This window comes from Carassius carassius, chromosome 13, assembly GCF_963082965.1.
Source record: "Carassius carassius chromosome 13, fCarCar2.1, whole genome shotgun sequence".
Taxonomy (NCBI): Eukaryota; Metazoa; Chordata; class Actinopteri; order Cypriniformes; family Cyprinidae; genus Carassius; species Carassius carassius.
This window is the reverse complement of record NC_081767.1, coordinates 20,184,330-20,210,688: the sequence shown is the minus strand read 5'-3', so window position 1 is coordinate 20,210,688 and position 26,359 is coordinate 20,184,330. Positions and strand designations below refer to the sequence as shown.

General features: G+C 35.6%; 1 protein-coding gene across 10 annotated transcripts in view; it reads left to right on the top strand.

Moving 5' to 3' along the window:
• Positions 1–26,359, top strand: part of LOC132156058 (pleckstrin homology domain-containing family A member 7-like) — an 87,082-nt gene that overhangs the window by 8,936 nt on the left and 51,787 nt on the right. Inside the window, exon 1 of one of the 10 annotated variants that reach the window (XM_059564886.1) lies at positions 7,260–7,710. The exons of 8 other annotated variants lie outside the window; for them this stretch is intronic. In XM_059564886.1, coding sequence (XP_059420869.1) covers positions 7,640–7,710 — 71 coding nt within the window. In that variant the 5' untranslated portion in view covers positions 7,260–7,639. Of the gene's footprint in view, positions 1–7,259; positions 7,711–23,947; positions 24,058–26,359 lie in introns of those variants that run through there. One more of the 10 variants, XM_059564890.1, reaches the window with a different exon arrangement.

Genomic DNA, 26,359 nt, shown 5'->3' with positions numbered 1-26,359 from the left:
TCAAGAGCAGTGAGTGATTTTTTTCTGTCTTTTCTCTATTGTTTGATTAGCATAAATGACAGAGAGAGCAGCAGTTACTGTATATTAGGCTGTGTTCCCTTTAAGACCTAATGCACAAACTAATTAAAGGGTTAGTTCACCCAGAAAGCAAATTTATGTAATTAATAACTTACCCTCATGTTGTTTCAAACCCGTAAGACCTCCGTTTATCTTTGGAACACAGTTTAAGATATTTTAGATTTAGTCCGAGAGCTCTCGGTCCCTCCATTGAAGCTGTGTGTACGGTCTACTGTCCATGTCCAGAAAGGTAAGAAAAACATCTTCAAAGTAGTCCATGTGACATCAGAGGGTCAGTTAGAATTTTTTGAAGCATCAAAAATACATTTTGGTCCAAAAATAGCGAACTGAGAGAGAGAAAGAGAATCAAGAGAAAGAGAGAACTGAAGATGAACACCGAGCCGAGCCAGATAAGAAGAATCGAGGAGCTGATGATACTGCGCATGTGTGATTCAGCGTGAAGCAGACTGACACACAGAGCGTCTGAACCGAACTGATTCTTTTGGTGATTGATTCTGAACTGATTCTGTGCTAGTGTTATGAGCGCGGGTAAACTGAAGGCTTGAATCAAGGGCAATCATCGCAAATGACGCCATTACGTCGAGCGCAAAAGAACCGGTGAACCGTTTTCTTCAACCGGTTTATTGAATCGAACTGTCCGAAAGAAATACTGGTGATCTGAAAACCGATGCAACCGGTTCTTGACTCGTGAACAAGTCAGTCTTTTGTTCGTTATCTGGCTCGGCTCGGTGTTCATCTTCAGTTCTCTCTTCACAGCAGTTCAGTCAGTGTACTGTTTGAGTGCATGCATTACTCCGGGATATTGGTTTGTTTGAACTCAGAGAGAGTATCAGCCACATTAAAAAAGTTAACAGCTTAAGTCATTCGTGGATTAATGCGTATTAGAGATGCAAACCATTTAAAACGATTCAGTTCAATTTGGTGAACTGAATGATTCGTTCGCGAACTGGATATCCAGCTGCTTTGTTTTGAACTCTCTCACACAACAGACACGGAAGAGAAGACAATGCTGAATAAAGTCGTCGTTTTTGCTATTTTTGGACCAAAATGTATTTTCGATGCTTCAAAAAATTCTAACTGACCCTCTGATGTCACATGGACTACTTTGATGATGTTTTTCTTACCTTTCTGGACATGGACAGTAGACCGTACACACAGCTTCAATGGAGGGACCGAGAGCTCTCAGACTAAATCTAAAATATCTTAAACTGTGTTCCAAAGATAAACGGAGGTCTTATGGGTTTGGAACAACATGAGGGTATGTTATTAATTACATAATTTTGCTTTCTGGGTGAACTAACCCTTTAAACATCTGATTTCTTTCTCATCAGTTTATGTCAACTACAATTCTGTCAACTATCAATGGCATCTTTCATGCTATCGGGCAGTCCTTATTGTCAAGACCTATTTCCAATAAATTGGTTTTGAAAGGTTGTTTACTCTTTTTGCTTAGGAATCAAATAGTAATCAGTTTTCTGTTTTCTTTGTGACCTGTAGAAATTTGTCCTGTTTGCATCACACACTGAAAGAAAATCTTCCCCACAGACACCTTTCAAAGTGAGATATTATCACAATTTCAGATTTTCAGTGAAGTGCATGGCCTGTGGAATGAGGTTTTTTGTCCGAACTGTGAACACTGATTTAGTGCACCCATATTTAGTTTAAAATTGAACCTTTGATGTTTTGACTGGACTCTCCATTACACTGAAATGTCACGTCTTTTATTAGACTTGGTCAGTAAATGTTTCTTAAAGGAGGTAATTGAGGATAATAGAGGTTTCACGAGTTCGCATTTACTTGTAATTAAATAAAGGTTATGCGTATTTGGCGTGCTGTCCGGGGGGAGAGCTCCGAGCCCGGCAAGACTCCCGAGCCCGGGGCACCCCAACCCCCCCCCCCCCCCCCCCCCCCCCGTCCGTCCGTCCGGGGAGAGGGGTCTGAGCTCGGAGTTCGGCTTAGCCCAATTGCTCCCCTAAGTTCTTCTACCTGAGCTGGGGTAGAAACTTAATTTATAGGCGTTTTCTCGAGCTGATTGGTAACCAGTGTAATTGCTGATGATGATGAACTGGCCGTGTTAATTATCCGTGCACGCTTCTCCCGAAATTCGTTTGTGAAACGTCACTTACTAAAAGAAGATGATTGACTGACTAGTTCATGGCTCATTTTCATGGCCGTTATTTAAAGCTTTTCACACACACTGACTGATATTGGATGCGCTGTAGAAGAATATATTCATGCCAACAAGCTAGTCTTGGGTCATTCTATTATACACATATAAGCAACTCTGTGGGTGCAAGTCTTGAGCATTATACAATGTTTTTAATGAGAGGGAGTGTTTTCAAATAGTAAATACTTGACCTTTAATTTAATTCTGAAACGGAGTCTTTCTATGTTTCATGATATTCCTTAAAGAATCGTGATCAATGAATAATAAGAAATATTAAGAAGAAGATCAAACTAAGTCATTATTCATTCACTGATTTTGAAATGCAATGTCTGTTACTTGTTGTAATACATTAACCACCTATTTAATTTAACTGCATCTCAGCTGTAAGCTGAATCCAAATGGCTGTTGCTATTGATATTCCTGTCCAATAATATCTCTCCGTCTTGTACCATTCACAAGCATTACTGGTTTTGGAATAGTGTGGTTAAGACCCGCAGGCTATGTAATAGTAGGATGTATTAATAGTAAGTTCTGTACATCTGCTGGGATTCTGAATTAAATATCTGGTTCATAGATGCTCTTGAGATGACAGTAAAGATACATACAGTAAAGAATAGATTAGAAAAGCTGTATGCAATACATTCTCAACATTGATAATGATAACATGTTTCTTGAGAATCAAATCAAAAGACTAATGGATGCTGAAAATTCATACAAAAATTCATACAAACTTTGGTCTAAAGTGTATTACAGACTCAAAATATTTGAATATTAGTGTACGTGTGCAGCTTCCTGCGGTATTATTTGTATTGTGAGTAAGGAGAACTTGTCACAAGGTATCAGTAGTTTTGAGTCAAATGTCTAAATACACAAATGCATTTTTTTCTCTAGCAGTGGTTTTCTATATTAGTCTCTTAAATTGGGATTTCTTTTTTTTAATTATTGGAGAATATTGCTTTCCTTAAATAATCTCTTGCAAGCCTGAACTCGTTCAGTGCACCAGAATAGTCTACACAAGGTCATAACTCTGTGAGCTTGGGTTTCTGTGTTGAAACACAGAGAAAGATTTATAGGGCAAATCCTTACGCATCCTGGAAGATGTCCCCTTGACTTTGATGACTGTATGTGTTGGAGACTTCTGTGCGCTGCTGATAAGCTGTATGTACGTCACTAATCACACACTTCCCTTTAGCAGATAGCATTCAGCAGACCACGCATTCAAATCTCATGACCGCACAATCTCAAGTCAGTGGTTAACATGTGCACAGCTTTAAGGAGAATCCATGACACAGAGGTGTGTTTGGTGCAGGTTCAGTCACGCTTATATTCAGTGTTGGGGAGTAGTTACATGTAACGGCGTTACGTAATTTAATTACAAAATTATTGTAACTGTAATTAGTTACAGTTACTAAGAAAAAATGAGTAATTAAATTAGTTACTTATGAAATTTTGAACGATTACAAAGTGGATTACATTTGAATATTTACACACATCCACATACAGATTTAAATGATTCCTTTCCCAAATTGCACTGACTATTCTGAGACATACCACCCTAATAATTTCCGGGATGCGGAAACACAAGTCTAGTTTGTAGAATCCAATCATAAAAATGGAATGCCTAACTCGGACGGAATATGCCACATTTTGGATGACTAAATCAAAAGTAGGTCAGTACACTTGAATCAAAACATGACATGGACTAGTGTCTGTGAATATTAAGCCCCAAAAATGCAATATATGACTCCTGCACGTTCTGCGTGTCTGTGGAAATCAGGCGCGGACTGGACACCGGGAGAACCGGGACAATTCCCGATGGCCTGGCAGCCGATTTTGCCCGCTATTTTAATATCATTATTGTATAATTGCCTGCCGAATGTACTTAAGCGATCATTTGCGAATCCGCCATTTGATAAATTAAATCTCTAATAAATCATGAAGTGTTAGTCATGACTCGCGATAGTCAAATAGGCTACTATATAAAGGACATTGTTATTATCTGTAGTAATGTTACAGTAGTAATTTAGCTGAAAAACAATCAGATTTTTTTTTATAGGTTTAGGGGGAGCTACGGACAGACAACAACACAACCCTTACGAAAATTAACGTTTTAATATATTACTATAAATCCAGAGAAAATAGTTACTATTGTTTAACTGTGGTAACCAAAAATTTAAAATGATTTTACAAATTGAGTTATTTAAAAATAAATACAAATCCATTTGCAAAAAACAAAACAAGGTTATTGTATATAGGCTAAAAAAAGCATGGTCAATTTTTGTAAGGGAAAAACATGACTCGTGTACAGTATTAGGATTTTTCTATAAAGATATTGTAGTATTGTAGAGTATTGTATTGTAAAGTATAGTTTTGTTCAATCAGTTCAATCAAAGTCATGAGAGAGATTGATAACACGGCAAAATAAAGAGACTGAAGAGAAAAATGGAAGTGAAGGTGCAGTTCAGGAGAGAACTTTTATTTATTTAGCATGTCCCCAAATTAAAGATTTAAACATTTTTTTTTATCTCAGGTCCATACCAAAAATAGTTTTGTCCATGAATTTGTTTGTATGAGTTTGAATTTTCCAGTCTGAATTTTTTTCCCAGTCCGCCCCTCCTGTAAATTAATGGCAAAGACATGGTTTTATTTACTACACATAGGCCTACTGAAACTCGCAGTGTTTTCAACCTCTGCCGCCTCAATATAGGAGGAGTACACAAGCACATAAACATAATTTCTAGAACTGCTCTGTGTCACTTCATGTGCATTTTACTTATTTTGAGAAAACTATCATCATATCATATACAAAGAGACAGCAGTTTAAAAAAAACACCAATATTTCAAGAGTTTATTACACAGAATACGACACATGCTTATTAGATAACTGTATTTGAGTTGATGTAAATGCTTTTATTTATTATTCTTTAATTTTCACAAATTTAGAAAAGTAATCAAAAAGTACTCAAAAGTAATTAGTTACATTACTTTAATAAAGTAATTGAAAAAGTTACACTACTATTACATTTTAAACAAGGTAACTTGTAATCTGTAACCTATTACATTTCCAAAGTAACCTTCCCAACACTGGATATATTGGGATATTATGATAAATCGTGATATATTGAATCATGAGGCATTGCATATTTACTGTACCATAGAGTAGGTGGTTGCTGATATTCAGCTCTGGTCAGTAACCTCTGGGGCTTATTTAATGTATTTCATTACTCTTACTCACTGATTAAATAAAGCTCTGTCAGCCCTTCAATGCCCCAAGGTTGGATTTCCATGTAATTGCTCATGGAGAAGAGGGTGATGATCTCTTCCGTTTAAAGAAGGATTTTTCAAATACATGTTTGTTTGCTTCATTTCTAATTTATATTTTTTCAGCAATAACCTTCGTTGCCATAAAGGGATACCTTATAATGAATATTCTGCTCCCATTTTTTACGCTGATCACTTATGTGTCATTTCGATTTCTGTGACTTTTTTGTTGTTGTTGTAGAACGTCTAGTGGTCTAGTAAAGTGCTCTTTTTGTAATATCCATAAATCTCAAATCCAGTCTGATCAGACATGCCACATTAAAATCCTTTGTTCCAAGTTTAACATCATTTTCTCTTTTGTGTCCCATCACTGATCATGTTAAACCTGGTGTAATGTATTATGTTATATTCTATTCTTCGTTGTTATGAAAAAGAGCATTTTAGACATTATACAATATATATATATGTATATATATACATATATATATATATATATATGGTTCTATACACAGTTTGTTGATAAGATTTTGAGATGTGGGCATTGCTCTCAATTAAAGTGAGCTTGCATTTGAGAGTGGAGGGATTTTGACGGTGGAGGGGGTTTAAATGGACTAAAGACCAGCATACATCACCAGAGAAATGTCTGTTGTTTTTATTGAAAGTTAAGACATTTTTTTTATTTAATTCAAAATTCAATTTTAATTTAATTGCAAGTTCAAAAAAATGAAATATGAAACATGAATCATTCACAGTAAGATCTATAATATTTTTTACAGAACGGATAGGGTGAATTTTCATTCCATGATGGCTTTAAGACAACTAAAAAACTAGAGTAAGCAGGAATGAATACATGGAGGAGTTATTTTAATGCTTTCTTTGTGCTGACTCCAACTAAAAACAAAACCTATCTTAGGAGAAGACAGACTATGACTTATCTTCTCCTATTTTAATCACTGCTTTGTGGAGCCAAAGTTTTAGCTTTCACACAATTCACTTAAATTCACATTCAACTCCAGTGAGATCTAAACGAGATCATTTTCTAGTACCAGCATGAAGCCTATAAAGATTGAAACTGTGATTACAATGCCCCTCACACTTCATTAACTGATACTTTTTTCCCCTATATTTAAAACCTTTTAAGTCTTGATGTAAAGGAGGTAATGAAGGATTTTTAAAATGCATTTTGACATGCATCTGAGTAAAATAGATGATCAAAAATGTAGGGGACTTGGTTCCATCCATCAATTGATGATTGGATGGAGGCAGATCTAAATGCAAGCTCACAATCAGTTGTGAAAAGGTAACTGTCTGTCGCTTCGCCAGAAGATCGATTTATGACATTTCGATCAAAAAATACAAATGATTTTTTCATAGGAAAATAAATGTAAAAGCAGTGAAGTGGAATGCAAACGTGAAATGCCTTTTATACTGTCTGTGAAGGCAGCAGTTTTCAGTTTCAGCCTGGAATGCTGGGATTTATATCCAAGTAGACTTGAAGAGCAACTGTACCGTTTATTTATTCACTGATTAATGACATTTACAGATTATTCTCTCAGTCTTTGTCTCATACATATGATATATTTCCCTTCCTGTGCTCAGTCTGTCTCTCCTCCCAACAACACTGCACGTCCTGCCTGACAGAGGCAGGCAGAGATTCAAAAAGAGTAGGTTCAGTCTTCACCCCTCCCTTCCTCTCTCCCTCCTCCCTGTGACTATGTGCATTGGTACGTCAGAGCAGAAGACTAGTGTGTGTGTGCGCACAGGCTGGTGACTGTGAGCTGGTGAGGAAACAGGAGCATTAGAGACAGGAGACTCCACACAGACAGCAAAATCCAGATGCTTACGCCTTTGCCCGCTTCAACGGCAGGACGCTCCCTTCTTACCTGTTCTGCGTTTTGACGCCCATGGAGCTCTGAAACATCTCTGCTGCTCTTTTTGGAAAATCAGATCCTGGAACTATTCCATTAGGACTCTTTCCTTTTATTCAGACTGATTCGTTCCTTCTCCTGCAGTGTTTTCGTCTCTGTCATGAAACCTGAATTTACTGCTATTAAAATTAAAGCAGAACTGGACTTTCTGTAAGTGCCAGTCATTCAGTTGGAAGTTTGGCACTTGGAGCTGTTTGGATTAAACATGTGGAGCCAGTCAGGATATTCCAACCACCAGCTTCATTCTCCTCACCCCTTTTACCATGAACCCAACAGGTGGGTTGGCCTTCCTGTTTTATTTTAGATCACAATAGAAGTTAATGATAAAGTAAGTGAAGCTAGGATTTTGGCAACAATGTTTACAGATTTTGCTTTCATTTTCATCTTCCTGTAATGGGGAATGTCCACAGATTGCTGCCGAGGGTTCATTTCAGGATGGATCTGCCTGACAGTTGATGCTGAAACCGTTTGGCAGGTTTATGTTGGATAATACTAGATTAAATCTAAACCACGTGCGTCTGTGGCAGAGATTACGCTGAGATAAGAATGAATGAACTTCTTTATGTCAAGACATTGTTGGAATTCCAACAGGTTCTGTTGAACTGGCAAGTCGAGTGAGTTCTGTGGAAGTGAAGATGTGATGTGTAAAAACATTTCATAAATACTTCACTCGTTGTGGCTTTAGTTCCCTTCTATCTCTGTGTGAAGGTGTACGGTGTGCTTCACAGTCTGACAGCATGCCTCCATTTTTCATTGTCCTCCTGACTGAAAGTTTTGTATTTCTTGAATACCAGTGGCAGCATTCCAATCTTGAAGCCAAATACTTCTGCAAGTGTGTTTACTTACCTCATAACTTAGTGTTTCCTAATAGCTCAGAAAGGACAGAGATTGTTCTTTCATTATTTACTCATTGCAGGCCCCTTGCTCGGATGTATTTATCATGATTTGGTGGAAATACTAATGTTAGTTTGGAGTTTGTTTCTATTTTATTATACTTTCAGAGGCACAGCAGGGGTTGCTTTAATATAGTCCACTTTATGTTTTCTGCTGCATTGAAATAATTATACCAAACCCATTATTATGAGTTGCTTCTCTAATAACTGTCCGTGTGTTTGCCTTTCACTTTCCCTCTCTATTTACTGGAAAATTCACTATAACTACATTTGTTGTTATAAAACTGACTCCAATTAAGCAGGCCTATTCTCTAGCATTTGTTTAAACAACAAATGTGAGTGGCGTGCTTTTGACTCCACTGATAATGCTTTGCTGAATGTGTTTTTATGCTGATTTTTAGTAACAGTCTGTCTGTTTGATATTCTATGTTTGGTATATCTGATTGAGTGATTGTACTCAGTAATTCAATTCAAAAGTCAGTGAATTTTAGGTAGCTTGAAATTGCAGTGATATAGTCAACTGAAACTAATAAGACTTATCTTAGCGCAACTTATTTCAGTTAACAACAGAATAAAGTAATAGGCTTCACATTATACATCACTATCCATTATAGTGTTTGGTTTCCATTGTGTTTATAGTCTAACAAAATCAATATCATAATGATCAGCTTTAAGTGGTATTTTTTTAGACATTTAAGCTTGTGGTCGACCAATATATCGCCAAATCCGATATATCGGCCAATATTTGGCATTTTTTAAATATCGGCATCTGCCAATGTGTTCGAGGTGGGACTTTTATTTTGACGGCGTCATTTTAATTTAAATTCAATTTAAATTCCATTTTTTAATTTAACCTGAATTCAACAATGGAAAGCAGACACCATTTTGGGGTTTTTGAATCATCTGGATTATAGCAGTGTTTTAATGCTCCACATGTAGGGATGTAAGGATTAACCTCGAGCCGGTTGAAAATAGTTTAAAATATGTGACTATTCAAATTGGTTGAGATGCCAGACAATTCTGTTTGGTTAGTTGCAGTAATTGTGGCAATATTTATCTGACCATTTTCCCATGGCCATGTCTTTTTTAACTTCTATGGTCTGTTTTATTCCCCCTCATGTAATAAAATAATTTTTAACTCAATATGATCCTCAATATTTAGGTAACACTTTACAATAAGGGGAATTTGTTAGCATTAGTTAACTACATTAATTAACTATCCAAGAAAAATTATTCTAAAGCATTTACTGATCTTATAGCTAATGTTAATTTTAACATATACTAATACATTATAAAACCAAAAGTTGTTAATAATCTGTTAATATTATGTAATGGACCTGTGATAAAAATGAACTAACAGTCAACAAAGATGAATAAATACGGTTAGTAGTGCATAATGGTACCTTATTGTAAAGTGTTATTAATATTTAATATACATAAGAAATCCCTTCAAGGTGCTACAAGATATGATAGAAGATCCAAGATTTTGCAATAATTTCCTGTTATTAGGGCTGTGACGGTCGCCGTGACAACCGCGCCAACTGACTTCACAAAGTTTTGTTTACAAGTGTAACAACAGTAATAGTTGGAAATTGTTTTATTTTGACTATGGTCTAGGGTAATTCACAAATTACCTCAAATGCTATGCACAGCGTTTGTTTTGATTGGCAGGTTTGAGCACAGGAAAATACAGTTTATGCATTCAGCAAATTAATTTTGTGTTGGACGATGGACCTTGTTGGGAAACCAAATACTACATCACCGATCTGGAGCCATCTCCATTCATGTCACCCATCTGCGTTTGTAGTGTCTTCAAGTTCCTGTCATCACAAACGCCTAGCTGGTCAGGTTTGGTGAGGCTTTCTCCAAACAAGCCAAATACAAACCAGACAGCAATAAATGAAAGATGTTAAAAAGAATTGTAAAAGAAGTCAGTTTTGGCCTGGATTGGAACAACTTTTTCTACAGTGGAAATAGATGGAACGGTACAAGAATGGATACAAACTGGGAACCCACACTGTGACTGCTGATCTCTGTACGCGCTTCATTTAATTTCTTTCCATTCCTGCAATTAAATAATTTTAAATCGCATTAAAATGTGAATGAAGGAATCGTTAAGCAGAATCAAAATGCAGGCTTCTTATCGAATACCCAGTATTTGGAAATTTGGAACCGGTTCTAAAATGGACCCGTTTTTCGATACCCAACCCTAATGATGACAAATAACTTACCTGTATGTCTTAATTGATTGACTGTTTCATTAGTTCCTCATCTCACACTTCAACAATCAGTCAGTCTGTTGAGTATACTAAATAGCTCTTTGACTTTTATCATGCAGTTCTCAGAGGCCTCTCCTATGTGCAAAGCTGATTATAAATGCAGTTCTTCACAAAAAGACCTTGAATCTGAGACAAAACTTACAGCAGTGTCTTTTGTGTGATTATCTGTGCCATCTACAAAAAAACAGAATTTGCACTTGGAATGCATCTCCTTCTCTAGGCTCAGCGCGAACCAATCACATTTCAGCATGGGTCCCAGAGAGGCCACACTGAGACCCCAAAAAAGGACTAAAAAAAGCCCCACGCTCATCTGAGCTGGATCCTGCCTAGTAATTTACGTTTGTGATTTACCCAGTGCTCTCAGAAGATTGAGAGGAGCAAAGATCAGAGGGATGATCCAGATGTGTGGATATGTGATTTATGAGAGCCTCAGATTCATTCATGACTCTTTCTCTGTGATGAGTGGACATCCTGCTAGTGAACTGGAACCTTTTTATTTCTGTGTGAGGACAGTAGATGTTACAGCAAGAAATATTGTCTCTCTTGAGGCCACTAAAGGTTTAAAAGGCTAAGTAACTGTTTTCAGTGCTGCATGGGACTGAACCATGTAAGGTAGGCCTAATTGAGTGTTTTGATGTTTGAAAGGTACCTGGGAATTTTGGCAGCAACGTCATGTATCACATGACCAAAAAGGAAGATGGATGCACTGCTCCATACTGTATATTTGTCATGTGTTCTGTTTGTTTTAGTCTTGTTTCCAAGTTTTAATTTCAAAGCATCTTTTAAAAAATATATACATTTACTCAAAAAGAGTAATTTTTTCTTGAATTAGTTTATTTTAAAATATCTTTTCTTAATCAATTGGCAAGTATTTGACCTTGTTTTTTAATTTAATATTTTATTGTTATTATTATTTTAATTTAAGCCAAATCAATTTGATTCGATTCAATATCGATTCTTTTAAATATTTATAATGTACAGTACTTGCCAAATTTTCTCAAGGAAAGAAAAAGTCAGTTGGTACAAACGTACATTACTATAATGTTGAAGGTTAAAATTGACTGATTTGTTAAAATTACACTTAATTAAGTTTTTAAAATAATAAAGTTACAGTTACATAATATCATAATTTCTTACACTGAAGAACAGAAAAATGTATAATCAATATGTTATTTGGTGCATATATTTAGCAAAATGCCCCTCTCCACAGTTAAGTTTCCTTTCTGACTGATATGTTTATGGTCACAAATAACTTTTTCTGAGGTAAATGTGACGTTACGTGACATTGTTTACAAGGCGTTACATTGACTTCTTTGCGCAGCTGAAACACTGACTGAGGGATTACATGAGACAGGATACGGATTGTAAAGTTGTACTCTTTCTTTTAACTTACCTTCGGATGTTTAGTCATGTCTATTTTGTGCTGAAACTGGTATTAATGTTGAGGAGATGATTAGTTCACATGCGCCTCGCATTGCGGCGTCTGTTCAACTGATGCACTACAGCAATCTGTCATTCCACATTAAACAGCGCCAAAATGGCATTTATTGTTTGAATACTGAAATATAATAGAGAGAATTTGAAATCTGAGACTTTGTTTCATATTAAAAGTACCAAAGCACAATGCTTATTGCAATATATTTTAATTGGATAGGAAGTGGCCTTCCAAGCTCTGTCCATTAACTGAAAACAGGCTACACTAATTGATTCTTGGGATTTAAGAAAATCGATAACGTTCCGTAAAAATGAGAATCAATTAATATTGAGATATCTATATTTTTTTACCCAGCCCTATAATAATATTTTTTTAACTTTCATTTAGCAAGAATGCATTAAAATTGATCAAGAGTAAAGGCCTGTTTACACCAAGCACGATAACTATAAAGATAACAATAAAGATACGTTAGTATAGTTCTAAAAATCATTCTCAATATTAAAGAATAGCAGAGTCCACACTACAACTATAACGATAAAGGCACAGAGAAACGATATCGTTGGAATAATTTCCAGAAATTTTTTTTTTCTAGCTGATGAACGACACAAACATTAACAGACAGTTAGGCATATGCCGGTATCAAATTTTCCAGTCGCGATTAATTGCTAATGCTTTTATCACGGTATACGTTATTATTACGGTATTTAAATTTAATTCAATTCAATTCAATTGTCATAATACACTGTAACAGGTTAAATCACTTTTTTCTTATAACAAAAATAACTGAACATTTAAATACAATAAACCAATGCAGAAAAATATATACAGTTAAAAGTTTTACACAGTTTAAAGTGCAAAAGAACTATAAAGACCAATCGGTATCACTATCACAATAAGACCTCATTAGTTAACCTTAGTTAATGCATTAATATTCACAATGAACAATAGCTACATTTGCTACAGAAGTTATTAATCTTTGTTAAAAAAATACAAGTCTTAGTTCATGTTAGCTTATTAAATAACACAGCTGCAACTTTCGAATTTAACAATGTGTTATTAAATATTGGAATACCTAACATTAATGAATGTTCAGAATAATTTTTCATTGGTAGTTTGTTAACTAATGAATTAACTAATGGTAACTTATGAAGCCCTAATGTAAAGTGTAAATGAACAATAAAGAATCAAAACAATATCTAGGGCATGTTGTAGTCCAGATTAAAATGAAAAACAAAAAAATGAAAATAGCGTATTTAGTCTGAATATTTAATTATTTGGTGCTGTGATGAACACCAAAGTGAATCCACAAAATCTGAATGGCTATTTAAAATTATTTAAATATGTTTTAGAAAGTGGAGCAGCTGCTTTATCTATGGGGTTTCCAGGGTAAGGGCTGCATTTTCTGCAGTTTAGCGCCATCTGCTGTCAGAGAGTGAATGTTTTTTCATTCAGCGTGTCTCTCACGTGTTCCCCCATGTTTGGGAAAATGATTCTTAAAATGCATTCCAAATTCGGAATAATTTGTAATATATAATTATTCACGGTATTTGGAAGTGCCCAAGATAACAATATTGTGCATATTCATTACCGTGATAATGCATTATCGCATTACCGAATACCGGCACATGTCTACAGCCAATTAGAATCCATCCTGCTATAACAAGCTCGAGAATTTAAAGCATAAGATACACGTCTGCTTATAATTAACAGACGATATCGTTTGCTGGTGTGGACACTTGTAATCTTTATAGTTATCTTTAAAGTTATTTTTCTTGCTGTGAATTGGACTTAACAGTGAAAACATTTATAAATGTGCAAAAGCTTTTTTTGTCAAATAAACAACTATTTATCAAAGAATTCTGAAAAATGTATCACAGGTTTCACAAAAATGTTCACATTGATAAAAACAAGAAAGCTATTTTAAATAGTAATAATTTATCACAGTATTACTGTCTTTACTGTATTTTGTTCAAATTAAATGTATGTTTTATGTTTTAATAGCCTTTTAAGCATTATTACAGGTTCTTAAAAACCATTGCAAATTAAAAACTCTTTTTTTTCTGTTACATTGAAACATCAGTATGAAATCGATCAACAGTTTAAGAACAATTAAAACAAAAAAATAGACCATTATTAAAAAAAAATACAAATTGCTAATCTAACATCTTATATATTACAAAGCTAAATTAGAAAATCCACAATTATTTACATAAGAGATCTAACTTAGCACCTTTGGATGGGAAATGCAGCCTTCGTGAGCATGAAATTCTTCTTTCAAAAACAGACTTTTGATAGTATATGCCATCTTGTAAACTGATCTTACTTCAGGGATGTTTAAATATTTTTAGTGAATTAAAAAAAGTTTCACCTCCTCATTTTCAAAATTTCTCACGCCTAAATAGCTTAAGTCTAAATAGCTCCCTGACATTTAAATGTCGCTATTCAGCAAGGGACTCAGGCAGCAGCATAAGTCTTGCTAACATGCCCCGTCTGTCAATGTGTGTACTGTATGGACGCAAGACCTTTATTATTAATTCATGCTAGCCATTTATAAAGGTCTCTTTTTGCAGCTGAGGAATGCTTTTATCTTTAATTGAGAGATCCATTATAATCTCTCTTAGCTTTGTGTGAAATCACGGAATGTAAATCTGGCATTGTAAATGAGTCGAGGCCAGCATCAGTGCAATTCCCAATTAAACGAATCTGAAGCCCTGCAAAGATTGACACTGATGTGAATAGAGCTGTGCAGAATAAAGAAATGAACATCATCTGTCTTTGTGGGATGAGAGAAGTCTAAAAATAACTTTGGTGTGTGTGTGTGTCTGTGTGTGTGTATGAGTGAGTGAGTGGATCAGCACCAGGTGTTTGGGTTCAGGGGCTGATATAATATATTTGTCTTTTTGCCAGATTCAAGAACATGGATGAGACTCCTAAATGAATTTCCTTAATTCCAGTATAATGCTCAAGATGTTTTACTCATATAGCAAACCAGTGATTCTTGTTGTGAAAAGGGCAAAGGGCTTTCATGAAGTCCAAGAGAAATGGAGGGGGAGAGCTTGTCGTAAATGTCTTGAATAATTTCAGATGTCATGGTGGGTGGTGAAAATTCCAGAGTGTAAATATTTCAGAATAATGTTGCTTTATGTTGTTGGGGAGTCACAAAAAAAAAAAAACAGTTTCTGTAAACCCCCATGGTATTTTCTTGTACTTTTAGTGTATTGTTAGTATAGAGGTCTGAATTCCCACTGATTAGATTTGTTGTGTGGTGTGAGGAAAATGTTGTAGTTGTGGGCAGAGCTATAACTAAGTTGTTGGCTGGAGCTGGCTCTGTTATTTTGTTCTTTTTTCTAAATAATTCATTTGCGAAGCACATTTCTCAGTTCCCTGAAGTTTGGCAAGTTCTGATACATATCTGCAAATTTGTTTCTTTTAAACAGCTTTAAAAATGCTGGATTGCTGGAACGAGGACCAACATCATAAAAACCTTTGGTGGAACAGGAATAAAAAAAAATTTGGAGCATAACATAATCAGAGGGAATTTGAGGGAGCAGGTGATACTGGATTGGCAAAATATGTCCCACACAGACAGACCAAAACATTGCTTGATGGTGTTCATGAAGCCTGTAGTGTAATAAAAAATAACATAATCAGAGAAATTCATGCTTTGTCCAGTACCATGTTTGTATAATTTCATTATTTACATAATTGAGCTAGCTGCTTCAGAAACAGTTTGATAACTAATATGTTTATGCATGCAAAAACAGTGCAGTTTATTGTACCACTCATTTATATCTTGGTCAGCAGGAGGCGGGGCATTGGTGGAGATGAATATGTTAATATTTTAAATTGTTCTGTTCAATTTTGACTCCATAATTTTCCAACTTCCAACATTTTTTTATATGTATTTAAATGTATATTAAGTGTAAAATATATTGTTTTAGGGTTAGTGTATATATATATATATATATATTTTTTTTTTTTCTTTCTGAAGAGTCATGTGACATCAAAGACAGTCATTGGCTATATAGAAATAGAAAACCCTTTAAATGGTAATTATTCACAATATTTCTCATTTAAACTATATTTTTGATCAAATAAATGCTTCTTTCAAAAACACACAAAAAAGATAACAATTAATAAATCTTACCAACCCCAACACTTTTGAACAATGTGTAAACATCAATGAAAAAAAAAGAACTCTATTAAACACAATTTTTATAAACTGTTCTTTTTGTTTGTTTATATTCAGCTAGATTTGATTGTATTTTATTTATAATGCTTCCTCTGATCAAGTGGTCTGTATATAACATGCTGTAGCATCAAAAACCTGAAAATAACCCAACCCTGCTTGATTTATTGGGTTTATCTTTTAGTTTTGACCTTTGACCTCATTATTTCCCCTAAACAAATACTTATAAATAACATGTGACCTTCAATCTCAAACCAGCCTGAATTTTAAGCTATTTAGGGAAGCTAAATTTAGGCAAGTCAAACCTAGAGTCAGGTCTGCATGACTCATCATGTAAACACAAACATTCAGTGACCAGGAATATTACAATATCACACATCATTGTTTGAACATAATCTGCCCTTCCTCTGCCTCTGTGTGTGTGTGTGGGTGTGTATGTCTCTTTTTCTGTGTGTTTGTGTGTGTGTACGGGCATGAGTCCAGTGACTCATACAGGCAGCAGATTGAATCAAGAGGGAACAATAGATTTTAGCAGAACAAATGGTCAGATGGAAAAGGCATGGATCAAAGAGCCGTATTACCTGTTTCCGGACTCATTTTACCTTCTGTAGGCCACGACAGCAGCACTCTTGATTCTTCTTTCATCCTCCTCAATAGCAAAACAACATCTCTCAGAGAGAGGAAGGGCCACACTGCTGGGCCTCGAGGCAGCTGGAGACTATTTTAAACTGAGATCCATGTTTCCTCTGGCCTCAGTGGACCTCCGCCTCTGCTTTTACTTTAGACGTCAAGTATCAGTTTTAATGCCGCTCATCAGCATCATTAAAGCACTGAGCAGTATGAACAGATAAAACAAATCTCAATTAAATGTGGTGTATTTTTTTATTTACTCCATTCATACCTTCTGGGCTTCTTATCAGGGTTTAACAAATCTGCAGACACAAGTGCCAGCTGTTTTTTTTTTTCCTTTTTCTGAGATATATGCTAATAGCTCTCTCTGAGGCTAAACATTGCAAGAATCTTCTTTTGTCCTTGATAAATCTGTTACTCTGGCGGGGTTTTTTTTCGGTCACATTTACTGTTGTTTTGTGAATTTAATGGTTTAAAAAAAATCACACACTGCTACACTGCTGACAATGAATAATGGATGTGTTTTTTTTTTTGTTTTTTTTTGCCAACACAATTTTGCTAATGTCTTATGGGTGAAAGAAAATCCAGTAGTTATGTTTCTGGATCATATCTTTTCAAGTGGCAGATTTTCTCTCTCTCTCTCTTTTTTTTCAGAAAATATAAAAATCTATTTTATGTCTCATTCTGATGATGTCACTTAAATAATTGTGATTGATAATGGCAATATGCTATCAATACAGATATTTCAGTATTTTTTAAATGATGAGTGATTGCTGAGAATGAGATTCTGGCATAGAGTTTGGCTTCGAAATTGGCCCAGAAATTGCTGACATTTATAAGGAACACTTAACAAATTTGTTTCCATAGAATTATTCAGCTATCATACTAAATATAAGAGTTTGTTTAGACGTATTAACAAATATTGACAACAGGAGAAACGTTGTTCCAGAAGATTACTAAGATCCTCTTTAAACTGTTAACCAGCATAACATGTCATTCCAGTTTGTCCAGTTGGGTCACACTGGAGTTCGAGTAAAGTTGCTTAACATGTCATTTGAATACCGTGTCATCAGAACAATCCTGTTTACCACTCCTCTGTCATAGTCTAATGTTCCCATGACTTGTCAGGTTCACTGAAACTTGATAAGAGTGAAAGACAGAAAGGGATATTCCCACACTAAAATATATCATAAGGGCTTCTGTCTTGTCTTTTTACACCCAAAGTTAATTATCTTTGCACCTATAGCTGATGTACTCCATTGTAACAATATAAATTGCATAGTTTTTTTTGTCATTTGTTGTTAGCTAAGATGTTAAAATAATGTTCCACCCACATGTCTGTAAAGTAACAACAGGGCATGTCTTTCAAAAGGCTCATATAATGCAATTTCAAATTTTCCTTTCTTTTTGGAATGTTATAAGCTGTTTGTGAAAAGATATGATCCCTAAAGTTGCAAATCCATAGAGATATTCTTTATAAAAGTTAAGACTCGCCCAGGCCCCCCTAAAACACTTCATTTAAACACGCCCTACATGTCTATGTCACTGTGTGGGAAGATTTGCATAACACCGCCCCAAATGTTCACGCAAAGGAAGAAGGCGTAACTTTGATTCTCACTGTAGTATTATTGCCACCGCCATGTGTGGAGATGCTGTTTCATTGTGAAAGCGAAACTACTTTGTTTGGCCTTCCAAAAGAGGACACAACTAGAAATCAGTGGTTAAGTTGTATCTACAACACTCCAGAACAGTTCAACCCAAATATTCAGATGTGTGCAGTGCATTTTATGGAGAATTGTTTCCTGAACCTACAGAGTAGACTACAATGCTTCTGTGCACAAAGGCTGTTTCTCTAAAGTGTCTCAATTCCAATTTTGCAAGGACAGTCTGGTGCTTCTGACTCACAGCCTGTAAGTATGTTTTCTTATTTAAAGAATTTGCCACTGATGATTCAAACATGAGTTTTGAGCAGTGTGGAATAGCGCTTGTTGTTTGTCGTTTCTCCGATCACAAATGATGACATGATTTTATGTTTAGGAAGTCCCATACGCAACACAACACGTAAAAAGACAGTATAAGCCATTATAATCAGTCCCCACTGGATGCAACAAATGCCTCGTTTGTAATTTGTTTTATTGGTTTTGTCTCATTGCACCGTGACATGGCATCACAGTTTGGTAAGGAGTATAACATTTCCATCACACGCTTGAGGCTTTCGGTTAATTAAAACACATTGGATAGCTGGCCAATCAGTGTACACCTCGCTTTCCAGGCCGATGAGTTTTGTTCAAATTGATGCGTTTCAGAAAGGCGGAGCTTATAGGAGCAACAATAATGTACAATATGTGGAAAATAAAGTCTTTTGAACCTTAAACTGCATAAACACATTGCATTACACCAAATACACCATATATGTAAAACATATGACCCCTTTAATTTGAATTCAGTATATATTATTGATAAAAACTGAGAATTTGGCTGCATGGCTGATTTTGAAGCGATTCATTTATTTACTGTATATATTCTATATTTTGCTTTCAATATCTCTCAGATCGTAAGATCACTCTCAAGACACAACATTCTGCTCTACGAAGTATTGACAAAGGATTATACTTTCTCTCCTAATAACTTTCAAGGCTTAATTTGCTCACTGTTGATGCGACTGGATAATGTCTGAGCAGATGTCTGAGCTATTGAGTTTCTTGATGTTTCTCTTCTGCTGCTGTTCTGAGGTGAAGGAGGCTTGTGAATTACTTCTGTTATCATAGACAGGAAGAGACAGCGGTTTGCATAACAGAGGGGTTGGAAAGTTAATTGAAAAAATCTTTTGAACCTTGTTTCATCCACGGGATGAAACCTTTATCTTACTTTCTATTTAATATCATGTGCTGGAATCCTACAAAGGAAAAATAATCAAAAGAATCCCATTTCTACCTTTGTGAATTTAAGCGGGAGGGCTTTTAAAGATCTGCTAGTTCCATCAGTTTTTGGTCAAAGGAATCCAGGACTTAACTAGTTTTGTCATCAATATTGATTTTTGTATGTTCTTTTTTTGACTCCCTCCCGGCCAAAATAAATAAAACCTTAAGGGTTTGACTCTTTAAAGTGAAGAAACTGTTACTGTGAAGTAAAATAATTAATATCCCTATTCTAAAATATTCATCATCCTATTCATGTATCCATATTTTTCATGGTATTCTAGTATTGAAACAATAATATGCATTCATTTTTACGGAGCCCCGCACATGACATGGAAGAAAAAATAAATAAATTGTGCGCACAATTTATAAATTGAGTGAACGAAATAGTAAATCGAGGGAACGCAATAGTAATCGTGTGCACGTTTTAGTACAGTGAGGGAACGAATTAGTAAATCGTGCACACGATTTAGCCTACAATTTGTTCCTGCATGTCATGTGCGGGGTTCCGTACATTTGAAATACTGTCCGTTGGCTTTCATTTATAGGCTGATAGTAGCTGATCTTACTTGTTAAATAAGACCACAGTATTAAAGCAGAAGGTGATGAGTAACAGCATGTGAAAGTGATTTCTTATTCCAGTGGTGTTTAGCCTGCCTGATTCATCTTCCTTTTGATCCCTCTTGTATTTTTCTCTCTCCAGCGTCCTGCCTCTCTGACTGTCACAATTGATTTTGGAGATAAGGAGCCTTCAAAGTCTCATTGCACACTGCCAAGAATCTCCAAGCTGCATGAAGGATTACGTCAAATTGTCATCTATATTTATCCGTGAATGAGCTCATTTTTTGACAGTGGCTTGTTGATGCCTCCATATCAAATGGCAGGATGTAAAACAGACATTAACTGAGATAAGTATCTTGGGTTGACTAGTGAGGATATAAATTTGTGCCATAAAGACACTGAATTCATATTCATGATGTGTTGCCAAAGGCTTGAACATTTTCAGATTGCTCTTTATCTGTCTTTAAAGACATACCTCTCAAAGGGGTCATTGGCCTGACAGTTGAAGTGGCTTTTCCATGTCATCTTCAGGGCTATTGACTATCAGAAAAACGTTTTGTGATTTGAGAAAGTGTTAGCCACACAACGCCCTAATGACTGCCATCATTTTGAATGTAGGAGATTTAAGCAGGACTGTATAAATCTAGAGCTTTACGCAATTAAAGCTGGGCGATGCATTGAATATTGGCATGGTAATTATGCTGACAATATTAAATTAAGGAGTATCGTGAATATCATGAATATTGTGATAATGTGCTTTGCAGTGTTAAACATTGTAGTCAATCACAGACATGTCTGTTGAACACAAGAATGCACCGGCCAATCAGGGATGTTTAAGTAAGTCAGTGAAACTCATGCATTATCAGAGAGAATTCGCTTCAAAAAGAGTAACAAAAATGAACTACAGTGACCAAAATGCAATGCAGCATGTAGGAGGAGTCAGAAGCAAATGGAGGAAATCAAATCCATTTAGGCACAGGTGTAGGAGAGTAACAGTTGTTCATTTGCTGTACCGAGTGTGAGAGTGTTTGGACAAGTTTGAACTGCTTGGAGTCTCTGGGCATATAAAATGCCCCAAAAATGAAATGATGAGAATTGAGAGCTTCATTCGTTGCACTGCGATGGAGTGCTTGGATTATTACCATGTAGGCTGCTCTTTTACCATTTGTTTTTGTCCGTATAGTGTATATTGAATATAGTCACATTTTGGAAACATGTTGTGATATTTTTAGCAATGTCACCCAACCCTAGACGCAAGGTCACAGACCTGAGTTGCACTCACAATTCTCCTGCCTTACCATTGCTCCTTAAAGGGATAGTTCACTTTCAAATAAAATTTTGGTATGTTTTAGCTTACCTCAAGGGCGTCCAAGATGTAGGTGTCTTTGTTTCCGCAGTAGTTTACATTTTGATAATTTTAGGTCAAACCGTTCTTGTCTGTGACTCAAATAATGGAGGTCTATGGTCACCACCTCAAAGAGCATGCACAGAGGAGTCCAAATTAAACAATTCCCCATCGTAAGTACAAATTGAACAAAACGAGTAGTTCGTGATATCAAAATGTAAACTACTGCGGAAACAAAGACATCTACATCTTGGACGCCCTTGAGGTAAGCTAAAACATATCAAAATTTTATTTGAAAGTGAACTATTCCTTTAAGTAGCTGTTCTGTTAAAACTCAATTTCAGTAAACACGTGACCTGCTAGTTTGGTGGTGTCTGAGACAGTTGTAGAATTATGATACTAAACCATTTCATAATGCCAATTCCCACTCGGCCGTTACTGTATATACAGTGCTGACAGCAAAATTTTCATTACCTTTCCAATGACAGATTAATGAGTAATCTGTTGGTGGGAATTTGCTCTTGAGGGATAAAACAGTTGGTAAGCAACAGCTGGCACTGAATGGTTTATGGTTATGATGAACAGTTTAGACAAAATAACAAGGTACGATACAGCATGACGCTACATTTCTTAACAGACATAATCCTTCAAAAACAAGCGTACAAAAGTGTCATGTTGCTGGCTCCCAGCTCCTATTACAAGAGAGACGGCATAGTTTGGCATACTTGAATTCTACTCCAGCAAATATTTTTAGATGCATTTTCTTTCGAGTCCATGCTCTATTCTTATTACACTGCTGGCAAGTCTCTAGAGGCAAAGTTTGGCTGCATCCCAGGATTCTATTACAAATCATCTTATGTACACAGTATTAATGTCTTTTATTTACTAATGAAACAAGTCTGACACTTCCCTAGTCAGTATGCAGGTACTTTTAACTCCTTTTGTTGGTATTTACTGTCCATCTGAATCAAAACTTGTTTGTTGATTTTGTTTCGTACACATTTTGTCAGGTTGTCAGTAATTCAACTGGTGTTGCAGTTAAATCCTGAGATTATATTGTCCAAAATGCATTTAGCAGGTCCTAATATTGTGCAGTTTAGCTATACTAACTCTAAGAGAACTATTACCTCATACATAAATTCATGCATATATTTTGTCATATGTAGTTTAAACCATACATATTAAGTTTAAACCATGCATATGTTACCATATGTACAGTATATGTCAGTGAATGGTTGCTGCATTGACCACTGTTTTGGCATACGGTTGCAGTCTTTTTTTGTGCTTTAGGAAACCCATTTTTGGAAAAAACTGTGCCACTGAGCATTCAACATACAGATGCATGTGTTGTATAATTCATTGTGGCAATGCTTGTCATTGGGTTGTTAAAGGCATTTTAAGTTGTCAGATGAACAAGGCTGTATAAAATAAATGGAATGAAATATACAGCTGTTTTTCTATGTAGCAACATTTCAACAAAATTATCAGAAATCAAGATAATAATAATAAATATTTTTAGCACATTTGCCAAATTTGACATTTATAATGGTTTCATCTTATTAAACTATTTTGCACTCTTTGCATGACAGAAATTCATATAGAACTCAGTTAGTATGAAATCCTTGCATTTTTGTATTCTGTAGGAAACAGTTCAGAAGTTATTGTTTTGGAAGGAATTAAAACTTTTTATTTTGCACAAATGCATTAAATTGGTCCAAAGTGACAGTAAAGACATGTATAAAAGGTTTCGGTTTTAAATAAATGCTGTTCTTTTGAACATTTATTCATCAAAGAATTATGAAAAAAAATCATGGTTTCCACCCCAGAAAAACTGTTTACAAGAGTAATAATGATCATGTGAGACTGCAGACTGGCTGCTGTAAATTCAGCTTTGTCAATACAGAAATAAATTACATTATTTAAAAAAAGAAAACGGATATTTTAAACTAATAATATTTCACAAATTTACAGTTTTTACTGTATTTTTTTAATCAAATAAATGCAACCTTGGTGAGCATAAAACATTTAAAAAATCTTACACACACACACACCAAACTTTTGGTACTAGTGTATATTCCAAGCATTAAGGTTTAACTAATAGCCTAACACATGCAGAAGGGTTATTACTTCACAGTGTTTGCAAGCTCTAGCGGCTCTTTTCAGGGGTCGGCTCTCTCAGTGCCTCGACACTGACACAAGACACCACTACACTGCTGGCATTTTACCCTCCCAACCATACGAGACAGCCAGACACTCTAAAGCCCCCGCAACAGAGACAGAGCGCTGAAGCCTAAGCTGGGAAGAGACAGGTAAACAAAAGCCTGCTGCTGCTCTGCAACACTGTATATGGCATCAGATGGACGCTTATTGATTGTAAGTGGAGACCAGGTAATGTTCACCATTGTGCAAAAAGGTGTTTTCTAAAGGCAGTGGCTGGTTGGTTTGCAGAGTGTTCACACAGTGTGAAGTTCAGTCTTGCTTTAGTTAAATTTCAACTGATTTACTGTTATGTGCCTCGTGAGATTTGCGAGTTTAAGTTTAACAAAGCTTTTAATGTGAAACTTAATAATGTTAGTCGAATTCAATAATTAAACTACTCAGTTTATCATTGCACAGCCTATAACATTATATTAAATGGCTGTCATATGAAACATTTTTGGCTTCTCTATATAGCATTATATTGCATGCTAACACTGGATCAGTGTGTGTGGGATTTCTAACTGATTATGTGGTGATTCATTGTCCTCATTGTAATCGGGTCCCGCATTAAATGTCAGAAGATGAAATTTGTATCTGCGCTTTCTGTCATTTTTCATCTCTCTCCCTCATTCTGTGTGATGTGAATGGGAATGACCTCGTCCCAGTGAGATTTCCATTTAAAATGCTTTTCAATCTGCTTCCGTTGTTTAAACACAGCTTATCTGAACATTTTTAAATAGACATTATGGCCATTGAATAGATAATGGTTCAAGGCACTTTATTTTGGGGCTGTAAAACATACCAACTGGCTTGTGCCAAGCAATACAGAGACAAATCCCTCAATTTTGGACGAGTTGTCTGTTTAATCAACAAATTGTTTAAATTAACAATTTGTTTCTGACACATTTATGTTGTCATTCGACGTGCCTTACTTAGCTGGATATAGCCTTGGATACTCTGATAAATGAATGCATTTGCATTTATAGTTCTTCACTTGCAGTTTAGCTTGTGTTGAGTCAAGTTTGCTTCAGGGTCTCATCGGCGGAAGGCTGTTATGACCACTTGATCTTACTTCCAGTCATCATGATTTAGAGAGTCTTGTCACAAATTGAAAAGAAACATAAAGTGTGGCAGTGACGTCTTTAAAAAAAAAACAGGTGACAAGACAAGCTACTGAGGGAAATCAATAGGCCGGCTGAGAAATATTGACTTATATTGAGAAATATTGAGAAAAGTCTGGTTCATATTGCAGCTTAGTCTCAACGACAGACGGACGGACACATTAAGCAAATAACTAGTTAGATTTTTCTATTTCCATGTATGAGGCATGTTTATCTGAAATAATTCATAGCTTGATAATGAACCAGTCTGGAAAACATTTATTCAAAATCAGTATGAAAAAAAAATTAAAAAGGATTTCCATCGAATTTGACACCAAACCAAAATGTAGGGCAGCACAATTTGGGAAAAATTATGTTTATTATAACAATTATTATTATATACAAATATATATATAGCCTTTATGTAATTTCAGTTTTTTACATATAATGATGTATATCTAAAAGGTGGAACTGATGTGGCTTTGTAGCAAGACATAGCGAGTATTTCTACCCAATCACATGAGACTAAACAGGTGTGGCAATTATAAAGATCCAGGGGCTCCTTTCAAGGATGCACACCATGTTTGTGCACACAAATCCTTCACTTATCACAGGCTGTCAGCCAGAATAGTAAAGAGCTCCATTACAAACAACCATAAAGCTTATATAGTCGCTGCAACCTGTGGCATCTCCATGCAGTGAATTAAGGTCTTTAAATACATAGGAGCGACTGGAAAGGAAACAATGTGCTCTGACCTCACCTCTACCTCTCTCTGTCTCAGTGGAAGTGTAAAAGCGTGTTGAGTTCACATGTTTACTCTCTTGATGCACACTGCCGTTGAAACGATGCCTCATGACTTCAGAGCATTCCTGTTCAGATAGGGAGTGTTCTACATTAAAGGCTTTGAGATCAGTTTGTATCCATTTAAAAAATTGCTTCTATTTTGAGGGGAAAAAAATCAACACCCAACTATTATTATGCGAAGAAGTTACATTTCATCTCATTTATTAGTATTTTATTCTAAATCATTTCAGAGCTTTCTTCTACATGGCTTGTCTGCCAAATGTTTTAGGACGTAGCGAGGGAGTTGATGGTGGTGGATTCATGTCTGATACCAGTTGCTTTATCTCTCAGGAACCAGTGAGCTTCCTGCGCTTTGCTTAAATACTACTACAATCTCCAAGGCTTAATTTTTCTTGGCTCTTTATTACAATAGAACAGCGCTTCTGCATACTCTTACTGTATAACACTTTTAGTTAGCTTGAATACCAAGAAATATTCGGGTTCTGGAAGTTAAAAAATTTTAATTTTCTTCATAGGGGAATTGTTTTTGAAACTTTTAAAGAGCTATGAGGTTAATGAAGCAAGGTTTTTA